Genomic DNA, 21733 nt, shown 5'->3' with positions numbered 1-21733 from the left:
AGGCTATGTTTTAATGAAGAAAGAACAGTCAAAGAACAAACTAAAGACAAAGGACAGCAAGTTAAAAATTCGTAGATCCTTTAATTTTTGCAAAACACGCAACACTGAATATAGACTAACACAAATGTATAAGTATAATATGATAGTGGTAAATGAGAAAAGTATGCAACTTTTGCACACAGAAACACAAATATAACATTAACCTGCCAATAAAATATAAATATGATAAAGTATGGATAGCTCTCAACAGAGATGAAAACAAAAACGGTAGTTATTACCAAAATTTAAAGATGTAAGGCTAATGTGTGTCACAGAAAAGCGTCAGAATCGCGACTTATATGCTAACCTTGAATTGTTACACCGTGCTAGGAGACTAAGTGATTGACAAATATTGGTGTGCCCTTGATATACACTGACAACATTTGAATGGAAGCCGGGCATGCATGCAATCGACAGAAGGAATATTACAGACGCTTCAAAAGCTCCCAAACTTTCAAAGAATTCCTTCTGAGAAATATTGATGGAGTTTCAAAAGCTCCGTACTCTAGTGATATTGCCAGAGCTTCAAAAACTTTCCAACGTCAAGTCAGTCAAAGCTTCAGAAGCCCTTCACAATTGTGTCATTGCCAGCGCTTCAGATGCACTCTAATGCAATTACATTCACAGAACTTTTAAGTTTCAGATAAACGTTACCAAAAAATCAGAAAATCTGAAGTGAGCTTTGAAAGCTTAGAGGAATACTGTTACTGTTTCAGATGGTTATCGTTGGAGGCCAATAATTAATCAGTCCCAACAGTTGTGCAATGCATATTCTGAGGAGTGCCTTTCATAACTAGCATCATAAGAAAATACTCCTCAAAATAACTAAAGTTAACAGTTTAAAAAAAATCAATAGAATATTGAATGTCTTGGAAATGATGAATTATTGCACACAAGACAGTGAAGGGCCAATACATGGTCAGATAAAGGAGACAGCCAATTGAAATCATCAGTGATCATCCCACATTAAATATGAAAATGTCATTTATTGAGTTGAAATAGAGGAGAACTATAAATGTGAATTAGGAGAGGTCCCTAGACTCAGAGGTGGCCTTAGGGGTGTGCGGAGCCTAGGGCGGACCAACCACACACAGGGCCAGTTACGTCAAGCGAAGCTGCGCTGTATGTGTAGACTGTATAAACTTGAGCACGAATTTAATAAAAATAATATTAACATACAACAGATTTTCTCATTACAGTATTCAACTAAATTTTGGCAAGATAACACGGACTTTATCAAAATATGATATGACCTAATAAAAAAGTGCAATTCATAATTCATGACAGTAACACGACAGTGTGAAATGTGATGTGGTGTCATGCGGACATTAGCAGGGCCTCTTCTAGAAAAGTACCCAAATTGCAAGTATACTCTGAGTCTTGATATGCAGGATGTCATTGTCATAACTCACGTTGATGTCATGTCAGCCGGTTATCATTAGCAATACATGTTCATGTGCATTAATATTCAGACTATGGAATGTTTTGAAAGACGTACATGTTTAAAATTTGACCTTGAAGAGGGATTTTAAGAGGGTTTCTCTCAGAAGCATCTCAAATATATATATATATATATACTGGAGAATATAACTTGACAAATCCGCTCGAACGGGGCATGCGGCCCTCAAAAGCAGGGCCCCCTTAGGCACGGGGCCTGGGGCAGTTGCCCCACTTACCACACCCAAATGCCACTCTTGCCTAGACTTTGGACCAATTGAAACAAGACCATGGGCAAGGAATCTGTAATAAGATGTTTGGACTAAAGCATTAACTAATCATGGACTTTAGAACACATTAAAACATTGTGCAGTTTAAACCAGTAATATTTCTTATATGGGATTCATTGTAGAAGAAGTTTTCATAAACTAAATGATGGTGATCAGCAAAAACTGTCTATGTCTAATATATAAAAATCTAGATAGATATGGAAACATAGGTGTAGTCTGGCCTTGGCAGAACTGAACAGTCCAAGAGAAGTAATCAGATACACATACAAGTGAACTAGATATTGCTGAAGAAGACAATTATTGTGATAAGATGGAAATAACAGCACAAGATGAGTAAGGATCAGAAGAGGAGTAGTCAGAAGGCAAGCAAATATCAATACCAGGAGTTAAAAAAATACAACTGAATAAATATATTTAAACAAGAACCAAAACTCATAGTGAAAAAGACAAGCCAAGACTTTGCTAGCTGAAGTACAAAGGAACTGTCTAAGCCACCATCAGAAACAATTACGTTATTCATAATCTTGAAAAGAGACCTGACCTGAGTGATGGCCTTTTATCTGGTGGCCCTGATGATGTCACAAACTGCAAATGATGAAACTATAATTTAATGAAAATGGTGGCAAAAGGATAAAATTAAAATATAAAAATGCCACGGAAAAGTCAAAACTAAAACCAATGTAATAAATCAAACCCATATACTCAAAATCCTATAGGTGAGAACAAAATAGGAGAACTATGCAGAAAACACAAGATAAAATTAATAAAAAAAGCCATCATAAAAACATTGTATTTTATAGGTAACGCATCAATGCTTGAAAATAAACTTAGTAATCATAGCCGAGACCCAGCCAGAAGAGATCTTATCATACAGTTTGATGTTGTAAAGCATGACAGTAAATCAGAAAGCATGGAAACCTGAGGTGCTTTATGAGAGTGTAGCTCATACAAGACAATCAGAAAACTAATTTGAAGCTGTCAGAAACATGTTATTAAATGATTTTTAACATTTTGCTTTGTTCTTATAAGTGTCACAAACACATATGACATCTGTTTATTTAGATTTCTACAATATTTAACTATTATTATTTTTAATTTTGTTTTTCAAATATTTTATTGTTGTTTGGTGACATTATTTCACCACTATTTTGTGTGTGCTTGTTTTTCTTGTCTGCCACCGTTTGTGTCTCTTGTTGCTATGATGCTCCATGGTTGACAGGCAAAAGGTGTACTGTAGAAAATATTTTTAAATTATTTTAGAAATTTTGACTGTTTTTGATTCTCATTTAATTTTCTGGCCTCTATTTCCAATATGGTCTGATTTTTTTTTATCAATCCTCGTCATATATAACAATGTTATTCAAATAAATGTCTTACTGATTTCGCTTTACAGTTCTTCCAGTGAAGTGACTGAGTTGCCACATTGTGTCCATATATATCTATTTTGTGGCCACAGAGGCTGTGTACTTGATGATGTGCACTTGCGTAGCAAGAGATGATGCCTATAAAAGACAACAGCTTAGACAAAGGACCGTCTGAACTATGACTATACAATGGAAAGTCTTTCATGGGAGACGTTGCATTTAACTTATTAAAAAAACACATACTATTCATTCTTCCATTCTTTTTCTACCAGTAATCCAAACTGGGCCATGGGATAAACAGTATTAGTAGTGAGTCCCATACATCACTTTCCCTAGCCACACTTGCCAACTCATACTGTGGGATCCCAAGGCGTTCCCAGGCTATCTGGGAGATATAATCCTCATAGGGAGCCCTGGGTCTTGCCTGTAACACCTCAATAGGGAGGCACCCAGGAGGCATCCATATCAGATGCCTGAACCAACTCAACTGGATCATCTCGATGCCGACAGTCAGCGGCTCTACTCCAAACCTCTCTCAGATGTCTGGGCTTCTCGCTTCTAAGGGAGGGCCCAGCCACCCTACAGAGAAAGTTAATTTTGGCTGCTCATACCCAAGATATCATTCTTTCAGTCATTATCCAAAGCTCTTGACCATTGATTAGGGTAGGGACTTTGATTAACTGGTAAATCGAGAGCTTTGCCTTGTGACTCAACTCCTTCTTCACCACTATTGATTGATCTCACCATCCCTTTTCCCATCACTCATGAACAAGACCCCGAGGTACTTAAACTCCTCCACTTGAGGCAGAAACTCACCTCTTACTTGGAGAGGACACAACACAAACCAATTAGGGAATTTTTTTTTATACAGACCTTAAATTTTTAATTTGTGCAACAGCCCCTGTCATTGAGACACTTACAGTGAGAAACACATGCAGAGTTCTTGTTTAATGGTAAAATCCACTGTGTTCATAAAGCTTTGAAAAAATAAATTGCCAATAATTCAGAAAGTTTCAGATTAAAACATTGTTGCCACGGTATCAGAAGATTAAGGATTCCAATAAATAAAGGAGTCCTAGAGTGGCATAATGGATACTAGGTACTGTTTAGATGTAAGCTAAAAACCTCTCACTGACAAATTTTAATGAAGGCACTTCTTGCATCTCCGTGACTCCAACAAATGGATCAGGAAAAAACATCCCACAAACTAGCAGAGCTTTGTCATTTGCTACATGCTGCATCAGAATGCCATTTTTCAAATCAAAATTGGCTGCCAAGAGACATCACTAAATAGAATAAACATTTCAAGTTAATGTTGACAGGCGGGTTTACTAGTTTGACCTCATGCTCCTTTTATTATTGAATTCCAGCAGAATTATCACATCGCCCTCCAACAAAATGTAGCTGACCACAGCAAATCACTCTTAGGCCTCCACTTGTGAGTATGTGGTTGTGAAGAGTCTAGCCAAATAGCTGATTCCTGAGTAGAAATTTTCATCTGTTCCACAGTTGGCAGCCACACATTATCCAAATCCTTTCCTAACCCTAATCGTGACAATTGTCAATTATTTTTACTGTTGCTTATTCATAACAATCAAAAAGAAGCATTCACGCACAGACATAACTGAACCTATTATGTGCTGAGCAACACCATTAAAATTTCAACCTTGTGTTCCCACATTCCTGGTCCCCCAGTTTTGAAACAGTAAGGTACTCCTGTACTCAATCTACTGGCGAAAGCTTAGAGAGGCAGAGGCTGTGTCTCTCATTTCAGTAATAGCAGCATCACCTTTATCAGAGCAATATGGAGGATCAGCTTTATCATGACAATCAGTGATCTTCACTGTTGAATGAGTGTGTAATCATGTCTCCTGTGCGACACTCACTGCGCTGCTCCAGCTGGTTATCTGTGGAGGAAGTTCAAGGTTCGATAGAGCAACAAGTGCAGGTCAGCAGGTATCTAAAGTGCTATTGGATGGTACAAATTATCTGGCAACAAAATCAGGATGTGCTGATAACCTGCGAACAGGATTAATGCTCAATAGCTGAGTGCTTATGGGACAAAAGTGTCGATCATTTGGTTACTAGATTAATAGAAGATGATTATCTGGTTACTAAAGGCAACAGCAATATTTGCTGGCCATTTTCTAATTGAATCAATATGTGGTGCTTTTCTTGTAAAAGAGCACATCTTATATGCATTAAGAAGATCGACATTTACTGGTCACTTAGTAAAAATTTTAAAAAATCAGCTTTTATTTGGGAGCACACCTGTTGACCAGCTGGCAAACAGACATGTAATGACCTGGACACACCTATTGTAAAATATTAATGGATATCTGGGAAACATGCAGGTTAGCGGCAATGGTGTGTGTGTATGTGGGTGTGAGTGTGATAGATAGATAGATAGATAGATAGATAGATAGATAGATAGATAGATAGATAGATAGATAGATAGATAGATAGATAGATAGATACTTTATTAATCCCAAGGGGAATTGTGCCCTGTCCATGGACAGTTCCTGCCTTACACCTGTTGCTTGCTGATAGACACTCCAGTTTGCTCATAACCTTTCTCAGGATAAGTGGGTTTAGAAGATGGAAGGCTGTTAAAATGCAGTAATGGAAAAACAGCAAGGTTAGCCTTCCACACTATGGAAGACCTTTAGGTGATCTGGCTAGGCTGTTTGGAAATCCACTGCATAGTGGGGATGTAAGTGTGGGGACCAGAGTACAGTTTGAATTTGAGGGAATTTGGACTCTATTAAGTTCATATTTATTGTGATGGCTACATACATACATGGTTCAGCTTGGGTTTTACCACTGGATTAGTGTGTTTTTCTTTTTTCTTTGTTGTATTTTATATATTTTACATGTACTATTGATTTTGTTTTTATTTCCTTTTAATGGTTTTGTTTAGTATCATTTTGTATTTCTGAGATGGTAATGACAGATTGATCATCTAGCTCTGTGTTCTGTTTTCTATCTGTTTTATTTACCCAATTTTTTGACACCCATTGCATGTCCAACCTACCTGGAAGGGGGTCTCTTTCTGAATTGCATTTATCAAGATTTCTTCCATTTTTTTCTCTACTAGAATTTTTTTTACTTTTTCCTTGTCTTCTTAGAGAGTCAAAGCTTGGGGGCTGTCACAAAATTGGGCCTGTTAAAGCCCACTAAGGCATTCCTTGTGTGATTTTGGTCTTTACAAGAAATAGATTGTTATTGTTGTTTAGTGATAACTTAGTGTATATGAATAATGTTCGTTTTGTAGTGACTTGTCCTTCTTGTTACGTTACTTGTAGTCTGTATGTTGTGCCTAGAGGGGCAGGGCCACCTGGCACTGTAGCTGAAGTATCACCTCCAATAGTATTTAAAGCTGTTACCACAGTCACTGCAGCACTGACTATTCTTTAGTTTTGTTGTTTATGCTTTTCTCTTTTAATTAGATATCCTGGTTTGCCCTCTGCTTTCAAGTTAAGGTACAATTTCTGTTTTTTGATTTTTCAGATTTATTTACTTTTAGGTTTTCTAAAAGGCAAACTTAAAAGGTTTATATTCTTTGATTTTGTTGTGCCTGTATTTGCTTTTCTTTAATTCTTTTGAAACTTTCTAACAAATACTTAAATAATTCTGTTTTGTTTTTGGATTCATTTTTGTAACATCTTCCTCTTTCCCCTTTGTGTTTGCTGATAACTGTGACTTAAAAGCCTTTGTCCTTTGGGTATGTTCAAGCTTGGGGCAAGGCTGCATTGGTTCAGGCCTATTCAGTTGGTGGTTTTTGGAGGCCTGAATCCTTATTTGAGCTTTCATGTGACATGATCACAGCGCATAATACAATGAAATTTTGACTTAAATGTTTTCCACCTACTAGTGACTGTAATAGGAACAACAGACTAGGAAAACAATACACCATACATTAAATACAACAGATGATATACAGTACTGTGCAAAAGTTTTAGGCAGGTGTGAAAAAATGCTGCAAACAAAGAATGCTTTCAAAAATGGAAGTGTTAATCATTTATTTTCATCAATCAACAAAATGCAGTGAATGAACAAAAGAGAAATCTAAATCAAATCAATATTTGGTGTGACCACCCTTTGCCTTCAAAACAGCATCAATTCTTCTAGGTACACTTGCACACAATTTTTGAAGGAACTCGGCTGGTAGGTTGTTCCAAACATCTTGGAGATCTGACCACAGATCTTCTGTGGATGTAGGCTTCCTCACATCCTTCTGTCTCTTCATGTAATCCCAGACACACTCGATGATGTTGAGATCAGGGCACTGTGGGGGCCATACCATCACTTCCAGGACTTCTTGTTCTTCTTTACACTGAAGATAGTTCTTAATGACTTTGGCTGTATGTTTGGGGTCGTTGTCCTACTGCAGAATTAATTTGGGGCCAATCATATGCCTCCCTGATGGTATTGCATGATGGATAATTATCTGTCTGTATTTCTCAGCATTGAGAACACCATTAATCCTTACCAAATCTCCAACTCCATTTGCAGAAATGCAGCCCTAAACGTTCAATGAACCTCCACCATGCTTCACTGTTGCCTGCAGACAATAATGAGTACTGCTCTCCAGCCCTTCGACGAACAAACTGCCTTCTGCTACAGCAAAATATTTTAAACTTTGACACATCAGTCCAGAGCACCTGCTGACATTTTTCTGCACCCCAGTTCCTATGTTTTCATGCATACTTGAGTCGTTTGGCCTTGTTTCCACGTCGGAGGTATGGCTTTTTGGCTGCAACTCTTCCATGAAGACCACTTCTGGCCAGACTTCTCCGGACAGTAGATGGGTGTACCTGGGTCCCACTGATTTCTGCCAGTTCTGAGCTAGGGTAATAAGCTTGATGCGTCTTTCATCTGCTGCACTAAGTTTCCTTGGCCGACCACTGCGTCTACAATTTTCAACGTTGCCCGTTTCTTTGTGCGTCTTCAAAAGAGCTTGAACGGCACATCTTGAAAACCCAGTCTGCTTTGAAATCTTTGTCTGGGAGAGACCTTGCTGATGCAGTATAACTACCTTGTGTCTTGTTGCTGTGCTCAATCTTGCCATAACATGAAACTGTCTTCATGAAACATGAAACAGCATTTTTTCACACCTGCCTAAAACTTTTGCAGAGTACTGTATACAATTAAAATACTAGCAAAAAATCAAGAAGGTGTTTTTCTAATGGATGCACTGATTAAACACCTATTACTGGAAACCTGAGTGGCCACTATCTTTACGTCAAAACTACATTTTTATTAAGCCTGAGAGTGTCTTTAGTCTGAAATGTCTTGTAATCTTTGATTGTTATCGGTGGTTTGGAGTATTGTTTTCCTCCGTTTCTTTTTTATCTGTTTGCCCCCAGGTGCAGATTACATGATGGTAGTAAGAGATTCACAGCTTCAGCTCAACCAAGCCAAGATGAAAGGCAGAAAATGGAGCTTAGATGAGACTCATCACTCAAGTGAATTGGATAGGTGGCTGTAAGCACTGGAAGGTGCAAAGTGCAGCCAGTGAGGAGGGAGCAGGGCCCAAATCAGCTGGACTCAAACCTCTGCAATAACAAGTGTCTGAATCTGTGTGAGAATTGGATGTACAAATCGTTCCCCTACCCTGCTCTGCACTCTTCTGCCTCCTTCCGTGCAGTGACTGTTCTGCTGTGTCATTAATGGTGATGCTCATTGCACTGCTTTGGAGTAAGACCCCCTTTTATAGCCTGTTACGCTAGTTTGCATTTGGGATTCCATTCTACCTTGGAGATGATGCATTTAAGGAACCAAGGAAAATGTGATTTTAGTTGTAATTATGTAACATAACACTCTCAAACCACTTAATTCATTTCAGAGTAACATCAGGTCTATCCAAGCAGTACAATGCACAAGGCAGGTACAACCTTAGACAGAGGACTAGTCTATCACAGGGTCCACTCACATTTTAATAGAGGACAATTTGGAATTGACAATTAACCTAACCTGTTCATCTTTGGGGATGTGAAAGAAAAACCCATACTTGTTGGGATAGGCTTCAACTTCCTTGCGACTATGTTTATGATAAAGCGCGTTTGGAAGATGGATGAATGGATGGATGGATATCCCTGCTGCTGTGTGTAAGGTGGGTGTCAGGACTGATGAGTAGTCCCGTGAGTTTTTTTTCACACAGTCTTGAATTACTGTCTATTTGCTATCTTCCTCTATTTACCAGGAGACTGTGGCTGACACACTGCGTGCTCTAAGGGCTCGGAATGATTGGCTCAGGTGTATGCCCACTCGAAATTTGTCAAATCATGTCAGGATGGCATCAGTCAGTCAACCAATGGCAAATAAATACTACATATCCACTGTCCTCACAAGGTACTCCATGATGAAAAGAAATCTTTATTTTCCACATTGCCATGAAAAGGCTGCCACCGTAGTCTTAATTTAGCTTTCTTAAAAATTGCCTAACTTTACAAAGAAAAGCCTACTAAGCTATATGGCTCTATAAATTGATAGATGTGTTTAGAAAGTGAATGAATGAATGAAATACAGTGCCATCTACTATTGTGTCAACAAGTATAATGTCAATACGGTCAGCCCTTATTAATTTAATTGAAGGCAATAAGTGATAGAGACTGTTTTTGATTGGCTAGTAACTATAGGATTGCAATCAGTAAAAAAACAAAAAAAACGAAAAACAAATGGAAAACACAAATGCAGGCTTTGCTCAGACTATATGTGCGCTGCTACAGCAGCCTGTGTTAATATTGCTATTAGACTGTTGGTACATCCCTACCTCCACCCCCTATTTAATTAATACATATTGGTATGTCCCTATCATCCTTTTTGCTATTGGCTCTGCTTTACCATCCGTGCCATATTGTATTTTAGGTTAAGGAAATTATCGTCCTTTTACCTTCGAGTTGTCATGGTTTTCACATCCTAATACTTGTATGACTTCTTGCCAGAAATCTATATTAAAGTATACGGATTCTCAGCCTTGACTTTCTTGGTGGGCAAAACTATCTGTCCACGTTCACTACAACCAGTGGGGCGACGAACACTCCATATGGACTGGGTCTTGGGAGAGAAGCCTCGCTAATACGGCGTTCGGGGACAGAATATCATGTGTCTTGTTGCTATCTCCATGTGACATAATATGATCAGTCTGAACACTATTCAGCTGGAATATTCCTTCCTTGAACACAAACAGCTAAAGTATGCTCTGCTCACTCTGTTGCCTCCATTAAGGCTAACGTTAGAGGCTATCGCACGAGTGGGTAGCTGCAGGTTGCCATTACAGCCAGCCTGCTATTCTTTGAGGCTGTTGGGGAACCGCTCCTAATTCTATTCCTTTTATAATGTATTTCAGAAATCAAAAGATCCTTGCAGGGTGAATATTAGCTTTTGTATTGGAATTGTAATCACAGGGTTACTATTTAATCCTTTAATTTACACTTATTATGTAAAAGATGAGCAGAACCTGATATAAATGTCCAGTAGTAATTAATACTTTACGAGTCAAACTGGCATCTGCTCACAGAAATGCTTTACTTTGTAGGAACATTTAAGAAAGAAGCAGCATCTGAGGTGATCACACTGCTCAAGGGGCTACACGAGGAGTCCAGTTAAGCAAGGGAGGCAGTTATAGGCAAAATGTAGCTCTTGATATCAGATTACCTGCAATGAAAGCAAGCAGCACAAGGAATATCCACTGCCGAGTTATTGGACTACAGAAAATAACGAAGAAATTAACTCTGTATGTTCAGGTCAAATTTCTTATCAATATAAAGAAAACAGGAGATAAGGAGAAAATACTTAGGAAATTTCCAGATTATTTAGCAGCACTAATGTGGATGACACATTTTCAAAAGATTTTTAACAGCTGTGATAAAAAAAGGTAAGCATTTTCTGTGCAACACAACAGGGCAGAAGAGATGGAATGAACTTGTGATACTTTTGAACTGATCCACCATAAGCCTGTCTTCAACAATGAAGCAATTAAACTGTTCGCTGAACTGCAAACCCATCACTCTGCGCTGTTCTGCCATTAAGAAGCCATTAATGATATTAGTTAGTAATAAAGAATGATTGGTTTTAGCTATTTATGATGCACTGCACTGAAATATTTCCTCTAGCATCTACCTTTTTTTTTTAAAAAAAACTTATTTGGAATAACATTAAAGGTAAAAGCACAAATAGCTCCCTTCCTGACCCAACCGTTTCCAATCCTGGTATAGGTGCATCTTTATCTCTTAAAAGCATAAATTTTACTCCATGGAATCATTTTAACTTTCAGTTAAATGGTTTATCAAAAACTACATTTAAACAAATAAAATATATTTTTGCATTATTCATTTAAAGTATTAAATTATTCATATGAGTACAGTAATGTTTTGCTTTCTAATTACCAGTGGCAGTTTGTAATGTGGGGCACCGACCCCACACATATTTTAAAAACTCTACTTAAATTAATAGATATTGCAAAATAATAATAAAATAAATCTATATTTGCACAACGTGCCTGGTGTCAGCGCATGTCAATATCCATTAAAAATTGGTTCCAACTTGTATTTGTTTAATTTCTGTAGGAATATGCTAAAAGGGATTCTGCTCTGTTGGGCCCTTGAGCATGACCCTTACCTGCAATTTCCCTGTCCTGGGTATGACGTTAATCTGCATCCATCCCTGCATGTAGGCCATCCAACCTGCTGGGAAAACTTGGGGGTTGGTGTCAGAATTGGCACTCCAGCAACCATAAAAAAACTCACATTGTTCCACTCCTGAACTAGTGTGGTGCTGAGGTGTCACCCATTGCATGGCTGCACTCGGGTCCTTATCTGGAATCTGGACATACCATATCTTTGTATTCTTCTCATATATGATGCATTTGTTCATCTATCACATGAAAATGATTTTGTCATGATTCTGAGCTTTGTCATTCTAATGTTTGAATTGTCCTCAAGCTAGCTAGTCCCCCAGCTGCAATCTGCAGGTGTCAGCCTAGACACGTCTGTAAGTGGGGAGGTGGCTTCAAATGTTAAAACAATGTAATAAAATACAAAATTTCACAAAACACTTTACAAAGAAGAGAAACCATTAAAAGTCTTGTAATCAAAAGGGCAATGAGAATCTTGATGAAGGAAATGAGTTATTGAAAGAAGGCAAAAAATAGGCAAATACAACAAAAATGCTCAAAAGAGCAGAAAGGAGTTGACCAAAAGGTGATCCAAAGCTAAAAGGTTTCAAAAAACTACTTGAAAAGCACAATGCACAGAGAGAAGCAAAAGATCCAAAAGAAAGCAATACAGTTAAAATCCTTACCAATTCATTGAACCACTACTGAACCCTTTTCTTTGGCCAACACATAAAGCCAGAGAAGAGACCAGGCAGCAGTGACATCAGGGTGGCCCCGTCTCCTGGGGCTCCTACCAAAGATGGCAAGGAATAGCAGCATATTTGAAGAGGTACAAGACAGAAGTGAATTTGACAGAAATAACATAAAATATGAAAAATTCTTCTTTCAGCTGCACCCGGTAGGGTTTGCCACAGAAGATCATCTTTATCCATATCTTCCTATCCTCTGCATCTTGCTCTGTTATACCCAACACCTGCATGTCCTCTCTCACCACATCAATAAACCTTCTGTTAGGCCTTCCTTTTTTCTACTTGCCTGGCAGCTCTATCCTTAACATCCTTCTCCCAATATACTCAGCATCTTTCCTCTGCACATGTCCAAACCAACGCAATCTCGCCTCTCTGATTTTATCTCCCAACTGTCCAACTTGAGCTGACCCTCTAATGTACTCATTTCTAATCCTGTCCATCTTCGTCACACCCAGTGCAAATCTTAGCATCTTTAACTCTGCCACCTCCAGCTCTGTCTCCTGCTTTCTGGTCAGTGCCACCATCTCCAACCCATATAATATAGCTGGTCTCATTACCATCCTGTAGAACTTCCCTTTCACTCTTGCTAATACTCGTCTATCACAAATGACTCCTGACACTCTTCTCCACCCATTCCACCCCTGCCTGCACTCCCTTTTTCACCTCTCTTACACAATCAGGGTTACTCTGTACTGTTGATCCCAAGTATTTAAACTCTTCCACCTTCGCCAACTCTACTCCATTCATCCTCACCATTCCACTGACCTTCCTAAGAAGATTCTGATTTGTTCCTACTGACCTTCATTCCTCTCCTCTGTAGAGCACATCTCCACCTTTCCAGGGTCACCTCAACCTGCTCCCGACTCTCACTACAGATCACAATGTCATCCTCAAACATCATAGCCCATGGGGACTTCTGTCTAATCTTGCCTGTCAACCTGTCCATTACCACTGCAAATAAGAAAGGGCTCAAAGCCAATCCTTGATGTAATCCCACTTCCCAGTTGAATGCATCCGTCACTACTACCATAGACCTCACCACGGTCACACTTTCCTCATACATAACCTGTACAACTCTAACATCCTTCTCTGCCACTCTCGGCTTCCTCATACAATACCACAAGTCCACTTGAGGCACCCTGTAATATGCTTTCTTCATGTCCACAAAGACGCAATGCAACTCCTTCTGGCCATAAAGTAAACTATGAAAAATAATAATTCAAAATGAATAAAGAAAACATTAAAACAGAGAATAAATACAAGCGATAGGAAAATACCTGACTGTAACATAACAAAAATGGGCTGCAAAGGTGTTGCAATTGTTAGGGCTGCTACATTATGGGCTCTGCAACTTGGCTTTGTAAGGCTGTTAACAGTGTGGATTTTACATGTTCTCCTTGTATCTTTGTGGTTATTCATCTGAGTACTCCAGACTGCCTCAAACATCCACAAAGATTTCTTTCTAGACCTGTGACCTGATGTGATGGGCCAGTGTGCCACAATTTAAAGGTGTATTGTCTGGAGATATATGCTCCTCACGGGCTTAACCACAATATATTGGTCTAAGGGTACATGGAGGACCCAAGGCAAATGGTGAGACTCAGGTGCAGTACGACTCATGTTTCAGAAACAATTGGGAAGAAACCAAGCATATTTGATTTTGGCAATGAATATGGATCTTGGAAAGTGGAACATAGCCTACGTGGACTGGTAGGAGCCTGACCTCATACAGGAGGATGAAACACACATGCTAGCTGTAGCTAGACTCAGTTCTACACACAGCATTAGCTCTATAAATTATTGGGTAAAGACTTAAAAATATCTAAAATAATTTGAAGGGAAAGGATCGGGAGACAAAAAGGGGGATGAAAGGGCTAGGCAAAGTCAGAAAAGGAATGGGTTAGAAACCAGAAAAGACTAATAAAGCTGGACAAACACTGTTTTTAGGATCAAAAAAAGAACTGTTTACAAAGCAGAGCAGAATTCAGTTACCAAGTTAACCAAGAAAAGACCTTAACCAAAATATTCTGAAACTTACAAAAAAGGTTTATTTTTAAAATTTCAAAACTAAGACAGTTTAAATGTAGTGCCACTATCCTAAATATTCGCCACATGATGATGTCAAATACTCTATTGATGTCAATCACAAGTTTGCAAACAACAATGGACTTACAACAAAAGCCGCAATATCAGAAAGTACAGCAAAATGGCAGTGGCAGGTGGTAATATGGCTCACAAAATTGTGGGTATGTGATAATGATAATACAAATAGATATTAGAAAAATCTAATTATAACAAAAAGTTGTGCAAAAAATGCACAATAAAAACAAAAAAAAAAAAATACTGCATGGCAAATATCTTCAGTGTGTTCCGCCATTTTAGAGATTATGGTTTCTGTGCCTCAATTAGTATTGTTCACTGACACTGTAGTCCTACTTCAAGATTTCAGTGCTCACATATTGTAGGTGTATAATTGAGAGGAATGGCTTTCCTACTGGATTTGTGTGCCAGTCATTGATTGTCCACAGTGAGCATCATGTTTGAATTCAAAGTTGCTGGAAAGTGCACATGTAACAGAGTACTTAGGGACCAAAGGTCAGTGACTGACTTTGTTGTCACGGCATCTGATCGGAGGCCATATGTTCTGGATATTCATGTAAAGAGTGGTGCCAAACTGTCAACTGATCACCACATGGTGGGAAGCTAACTGCTCAGGAAGAAGTAATACCCATTGGACAGACCTATAAGACCCAAACAGGGTGTAAGGATGTGCTGGTAATGACTATCCCCATCACCCTGAACTGGACAACCAGAGTATAAATGGAGAGTTTTCTTATCTCTGCTAATCTATAAATCACATATAGAGCTTGTGACCACACTAAAAAAATCACTCCTATTTACTATGAGTGGCCTGCTAGATCGTGACACAGAGTTCTGCTAAGTTTCATGCCTGAGTGCAGAAGCACGAAAATAAAGTCAGACTATTAATGAAGTCCAATCTGGAATGAGTCTTTGATGAAGGGATTAGTAACAATCCAGGCCTGCAGATCTCTGTGCCCCCCTATGAACCAAGATGAGGAGCCCTGAAGCACACTAGGAATTGAGAAATATCCGTAGTATGTGTCACATCACATCTCCTCTGAAGTCTATGCACACACTGTAATCAGACTGTGTCCTGCCTTGATAAACAAAACATGAAGAGTCTTACAGCAATGCAGCAGACCATCACTTGGAGGTGACTTTCATAGTCACCCATTCAAAATGAAATACAGATAAATGTGATGCTACTCAACCCAAATACCCCCCTTTTCATCCTCCCTATCTGCTTCAAAAGGTAGGATATCATCACCATAAAATGCAATTAATTACAATTTTGGCCTTTATGTTCCCATTCAATTAGTCTTTTTAGCTAATTCAGGTAAAATCTAAGCTCTCATTTAATTAGATAAAGAGTTGCTTTAAGGCATTTCAAGGAAGAGAGTTAAAAAGCATTCGTACACAAACAAAAGCAGCAGACAGCTAATCTATGCACAATTAATTATGTGACACGTGAGGCAGGATCCCTAAGTCTCAAACACTTTGCCTAATTAAAAGAGAGGAGAAATATTTTGACCTCTGCTGCGTGGTTACCAAAGCAGGAGGCACTAAGGAAAATCCCATGTGGCTTGCGAATTCTTCTTGGCTTAAAACATTTGCCAGTCGCTCCTTTGGCCTGGAGGTGCGATGAATGTGGGGGTGCACCCTTCTTCAAGAACACTGCAAATAGTCCAGTGTCGAAGGTCATTTGATATTCTGTGACCAGCTTGACCTTCTGTATAAGAAACATTTGTATGCCTCCACTTGTACAGTATGTCTGTGTACACACTTTTCACACACTCAGTTAAAACTGAAAAGGGAGTCCAGTGCTTCACACGGAGGCTTATTTTTATATGTAGTCACTAAAACAAAAATGAGTTGGCTGAAGACATTCGTCTGTTTTCTGACTTTGCTTTCCAACATAGGTTCATATGGAGCTATGAAATGTCCATCCCAGCAATCAAATAACTGATTCCATATGCACTACCCTACCCCTCTGACAGCAATTATTTAATAGTGGTTAGTGGTGCAGCCACTCACATCTAGACCTAAGTTTGATTCCTAGCGTATGTCCATTTGGAGGTTACGTCCTCTACTTGAATGGAATGGCAGACAATCATATTCACATAGCCATGCTTGACCACTCCAGACCTTCCTTCTGTAATAAGAATATAAGTTTAATGTCACTGTGCTCTGTACAAAAATGATTTTCTAAATCCATTCACATGTACAGACCAGGCCAAAGTTAGCACACTTAGAAGTGCTGGGGCAAGCATAGGACAAGATAGACAAAGACAGTTGGAGGAATGTAAAGTCAGCCTAAAGACAGGTGTATACTATTTTGTCCTCTGTAAGCAATCAACACAAAATCTTCTTTCCTTGTTTGGAAATGGACTATTTACCTAAGTAAGGGCCTGCACGTGTAGAAGACAGTATAAAAAGACTTGGACAGCAGCCAAACACTTTGAAGCCGATGGACGGATGGGTGATATCGCCATCCATCCTGAAAAGCCTTCCAGCACAGCAATGAAAAATTGCAGACTGTATAGATCAAGATCCCACCTTGGTATTGTCTTGCTATTGGCTTCCCATCTGTAATGCCGCATAAATCGTCAGTAAAGAAAGCTAAGTTATTTTCTCTTATGTGATTTTTACCGCCGTATCACTAAGGGAGAGATATCACCTTTTAATTATCATATCTATATAGTTTTCGGTTACTTAAAACACCCCAATTACAAATGATCTTATTCCAACTAGGGATCTATCGCCCCCTATCGGAAACACCTTATGATTGTCTTTGGGACATTGTAGGAAATTAGGAAACATGAACAGACTCCAACAGACTCAGGGAGAATGTCCAAGCTCAATAGTTAGAGATTTCAACTCCAGATGACAAGTCACCCATGCTGTGAGGCATCAGAACAAGCCATTATGTCACCAGTGTTTATACTTTTAAAGTGCACCCCTTGCCAGAGGTGTTGCTTCTAATACACTATATAATGTTCTTTTCTTTCTGAACTGGTTCTGAAACCGTTCCTTTTATTTAAAAAACTCACAAGCCCAAATGGAATGCTAGATTTACTTGAACTTCTAAACTTAATTTCACTCTGGAGATGAGACGAGGGTGTCATTGGCAGAGGTGGTCAGCACCTTAGAAAGGCTAAGACTCGTGTTGAAAGCTTATTGTCCATGATTGCATTCATTTTTTTTCCTGTGTGTTCTCCACCTGATAGTATGGAGAAGTCCTGCTGACTCAGAGAGAAGCTGAACACAATGGAACCGTCATCATAAGAAGCCAGGGAGACTTTGGATGGAGGCTGAGATGGATCCTTATTTAAAGGTTTCATGGCTGTGTAAGATCAGTATTTCATAAGAGGCCAGAATGCACATTTTCTGTTTGTCTGTGCTGTGCTGCATTTTAATGATCTGTTCTTATTTTCATTATTCCAACAGCAAGTTATTTTTAACTTACATTTTTATATGACTCAGATTGCTGAATAGATCACACAACACAAAGCCATCAATGAGCATAGTTAGTCAACCACACAGAAGTTAGCAAGTTAAAAATATACAACACACGCTGTGACTGAATGTACCCAACTGTGCAACCAATCAGGAAGAGCATGAGGGGGCTCACAAGTGGCAAGGGGACTGAGCCACTCACTTCCTTATAGAAATTAAGTGAGTGATACTGAGATGAAAAAAAGAAATGCCTATGGCTGCCAAATCATGTCAAAGAAAGACTTAAAGGATAACAGTGAAAGGGTAACCATCTGTCCATTTTCAAATCCTGCTTTTTCTTTTGCAGGAACATCAGAAAGCAATTGCAAATCAGGCATAAAGCAAAAAACAGTTCTGGCCAATTTGGGGCCTCCAATGAACCAAATATGGTTTATAGAAGGAAAGTCTATGCACACTTGAGCCTCAATTACATTTCCTGGGTGGAGCTTGCATGTCTTCTCTGTTTTCTGGAGTTTTTCTCTTGGGACTCTGGCCTCTGCCACCCCAAAATAAGTTGAACTATTTCAGCTTCAGTTGTTCTATTGACTGGGCTAACGTTATTTTGATTTGGTGTTCCTTCCTGTCCCCCTTGCTGCCTTGTGTTCTCTGCTGCATGGCTAGGTTGCAGCTGTGCTGCGTGCCCCTCTAATGCATAAAGCTGGATGGATAAATCAGCCCACCATCAATTACAATAAGAGTACAGCTGCATGGGGAGCTAGGCTGTGTTTCATTCCCTGAGCACCCATTCCCAGTTATTCCTCCCTTTCTTATCCCCACATCCTCATCAGGCTGCCTTTCAAAAAAAAGTTGATAATTATCTTTTCTTTTTCTTATTAATGAAAGAATTTAGAAGTTCACAGACAGAAATGTGCTGACCTGAATTTCCACTCCAAAGCCCATGTAGACTGTGACCGCACTGACGCAGTCCAAGCTGTTGTAATACTGAAGGCTGGTGAATTTTGGTGATTCGATGTAACCCTGAAGGCCTGTGAAATTGGAGCTACAAGGAGCTGAAAAGGAAAACAGACAATAGCATTAGTAAGTACAACCTCTTGTCCTAAAATCTGATACAACATTATATAAATATGGGTTTTGTTTTCTGGATACCTAGGACATCTGTGCAGCCAAAGGTTCCATATAATGCAACACTTTGCATTACAGCAGAGACATGAACATAAAACCAGGCCTACACCTTAAGACAGACTGAATGGTATCCCACAGCTTGAAGCTTCCCTCTTGAATAATGTTCAATTGTGCCTCTGTGCCCATGTCAAGAACCCTCTACCTTAAATAGTGGCCTGGTGTCTGTGCTAATGTGAAATTTACATTTTGAATATCCTAGGGTTAAAAAAGGTTTCTTTCACATAACAGTCAATTTTATGTTGTTACTCCTGTCAGACAGCACAGAGGCACAGTGGAAAGTACTGCTTGGTCTCAGATTCAGCATCATAGGTTTGAATCCCACACGCACTCATTTTACTTATTCTTAATGTGACTTTCCTACAGGTACTCCAGGCTTTCCACCCACATCCCCAAAGATATGCATTGTTTGATGTTAAGAATGATATCTCTCAGGGATCAACGCTAGCACTGTGGATCTTTTTAATATACAAAAAACAAAACAGGAATATAAAAAACAAGCTGGTTGGTTAAGTTACCAGATGATGTCAAATTAGGTGAAATGGCAGATAATGTAGAATCAGCTAGATTGTTACAGTGTGACTTGGACAGCATACAGACTTGGGCAGATGAAATTTAATGTTACTAAATGCAAAGTATTACATCGAATACAATACAATTTTTGTATAGCCCAAAATCACCCAAGAAGTGCTGCAATGGGCTTAAACAGGACTTGCCTTTTGACAGCCTCTAAGCCTTGACTCTTGAAACAAGACAGAAAAATTCCTAAAAAATCCCTTGTAGGGAAAAAATGGAAGAAAGAAGGTTGAAAGAGAGACTCCTTTCCAGGTAGGTTGGGCGTGCAGTGGGTGTCAAAAAAAGGGGGTCAATACAATACACAGAACAGAACACAAGTAATCCTCAATACAGTATAATAGTGCAATAGAAATATTACAAGTACAGAGCAGAATTTAACAGTAGATGATATCACATAATATGATTTGGATTTGTTCAGAGTCTTGGAGACCTCGGCCATCAAGCTGCCTCTCACTATTGGCCATTCCACAGCTGAGACAACGCTGGGCCACCTAATCCGATGAAAGGACCCTTCTACCCGACGATTCTGGTGATCCTCCATCAGAGATGACTTTACATTAGGCAGGCAAAACAACTTGGCAGGTGGGCAAATTTTAGATTTAAATACAAAATGGGAGATCTGAAAATTAAAAGTACACCTTATAAGAAAGACCTGGGAGTCATTTTGGACTCATCAATATCTACATCAAGACAAGGCTAATAGAGTAGGTCAGTTTTGGTCTCCATACTACAGAAAAAAGTCCAAAGAAGAGCAACTAGGTTGATTCCAGAACTGAGAGGGGTTATGAATTATGGGGAAAGATTGAACAAGTTCAACCTTTTCATTCTAAGCAAATGGAGATTAATTAAGAGCTGACACAATTCAAGTTTTTTAAATAATGAAGGAAATTAGTATAGTGCATCAAGGTTGTCACTTTAAAACAAATTCCTTAATAAGAACACAGGAATACCTTTGAAAAATTGTTATGGGTAAGTACAGTATCACACAAATGTTAGGAAGCTTCTCTTCACATGAAGAACCGTAGACATAGGGAATAAATTACCAAGTAGTGTGATAGAGAGTAGGGCCTCAGGGACGTCCAGATTTTGATTTAAGATTATTTTAGACAATCTAAGTTAATAGGATGAATGAGCTTTGTTAAGATGAAAGGTCTGATCTCTTCCAAAATTTTTCAAAAGTTCTAATGTTGGTTGGTTGTGTGGGTATGTGGGTGTGTGCATAAGATGCCACTTCTTTGAACAACTGCCCTGTCTGGGGCTACATTTCCCACCTTGCACCCAGTGCTTCCTGCACAGGTTCAGACCCTGGACTGGATTAGGTGGGTTTGAGACTGTATGTATGTGTACATCTTTTATGCTTCCTTCATAATATACTGTAGTTCTTAAAGTGTTTATAATGAAGTATGTAAACTATACTATAACATAAATTATAGTTGAAGAGCTATATAAAGAACTTATAACGCATTTTTAAAGCATAGTGGAACTCACTATATAAAGTATAAGTAAAATGCTGTAAAAGACTACATTACAACAACACCACATTGTTAGACAAACTCTTACAGTTGCAGGACCTAAAGCTTTCACCAGTAGCACGGGGGTTTGGGATTTTGGTCCAACCCATCATCGTGTAATCATTACTAATCTGTACTTTTGTCTGCTTTTTGTTCCACTCACCACTTGATGGGGCAGAGTGGTGGCTCTGAGGCTAATGACCTGTGCCAGCAATTGGAAGGTTGCCAGTTCAAATCCCATAAATGCCAGAGGTGACTCTTCTCTGTTGGGTCCTTAACCTGTGATTGCTCTGTCTTGTGTATGACGTGAATCTGCATCCAGCGGTGTTATCCATTGCACGGCTGCATGCGGATTTCAATCCGGGTGGTTCGCTGTGCGGTGGGTGCGGCAATGCGCTGTAATCATCGCACGCTCCCAACCTCTCTCGCTCAC

General features: G+C 39.1%; 1 protein-coding gene across 4 annotated transcripts in view; it reads right to left on the bottom strand.

Annotated features, from left to right (window-relative positions):
• sez6b (seizure related 6 homolog b) overlaps positions 1 to 21733 on the bottom strand; it is a 618004-nt gene that overhangs the window by 289000 nt on the left and 307271 nt on the right. For all 4 annotated transcript variants that reach the window (XM_039756704.1, XM_039756707.1, XM_039756705.1 and 1 more), the window contains exon 3: positions 18950 to 19083. In XM_039756704.1, the coding sequence (XP_039612638.1) occupies positions 18950 to 19083 (134 nt within the window). The remainder of the gene's footprint in view (positions 1 to 18949; positions 19084 to 21733) is intronic.

The sequence above is a fragment of the Polypterus senegalus genome, chromosome 6 (assembly GCF_016835505.1).
Source record: "Polypterus senegalus isolate Bchr_013 chromosome 6, ASM1683550v1, whole genome shotgun sequence".
In the NCBI taxonomy this organism is placed as follows: domain Eukaryota; kingdom Metazoa; phylum Chordata; class Cladistia; order Polypteriformes; family Polypteridae; genus Polypterus; species Polypterus senegalus.
This window is presented reverse-complemented; position numbering and strand designations above follow the sequence as displayed.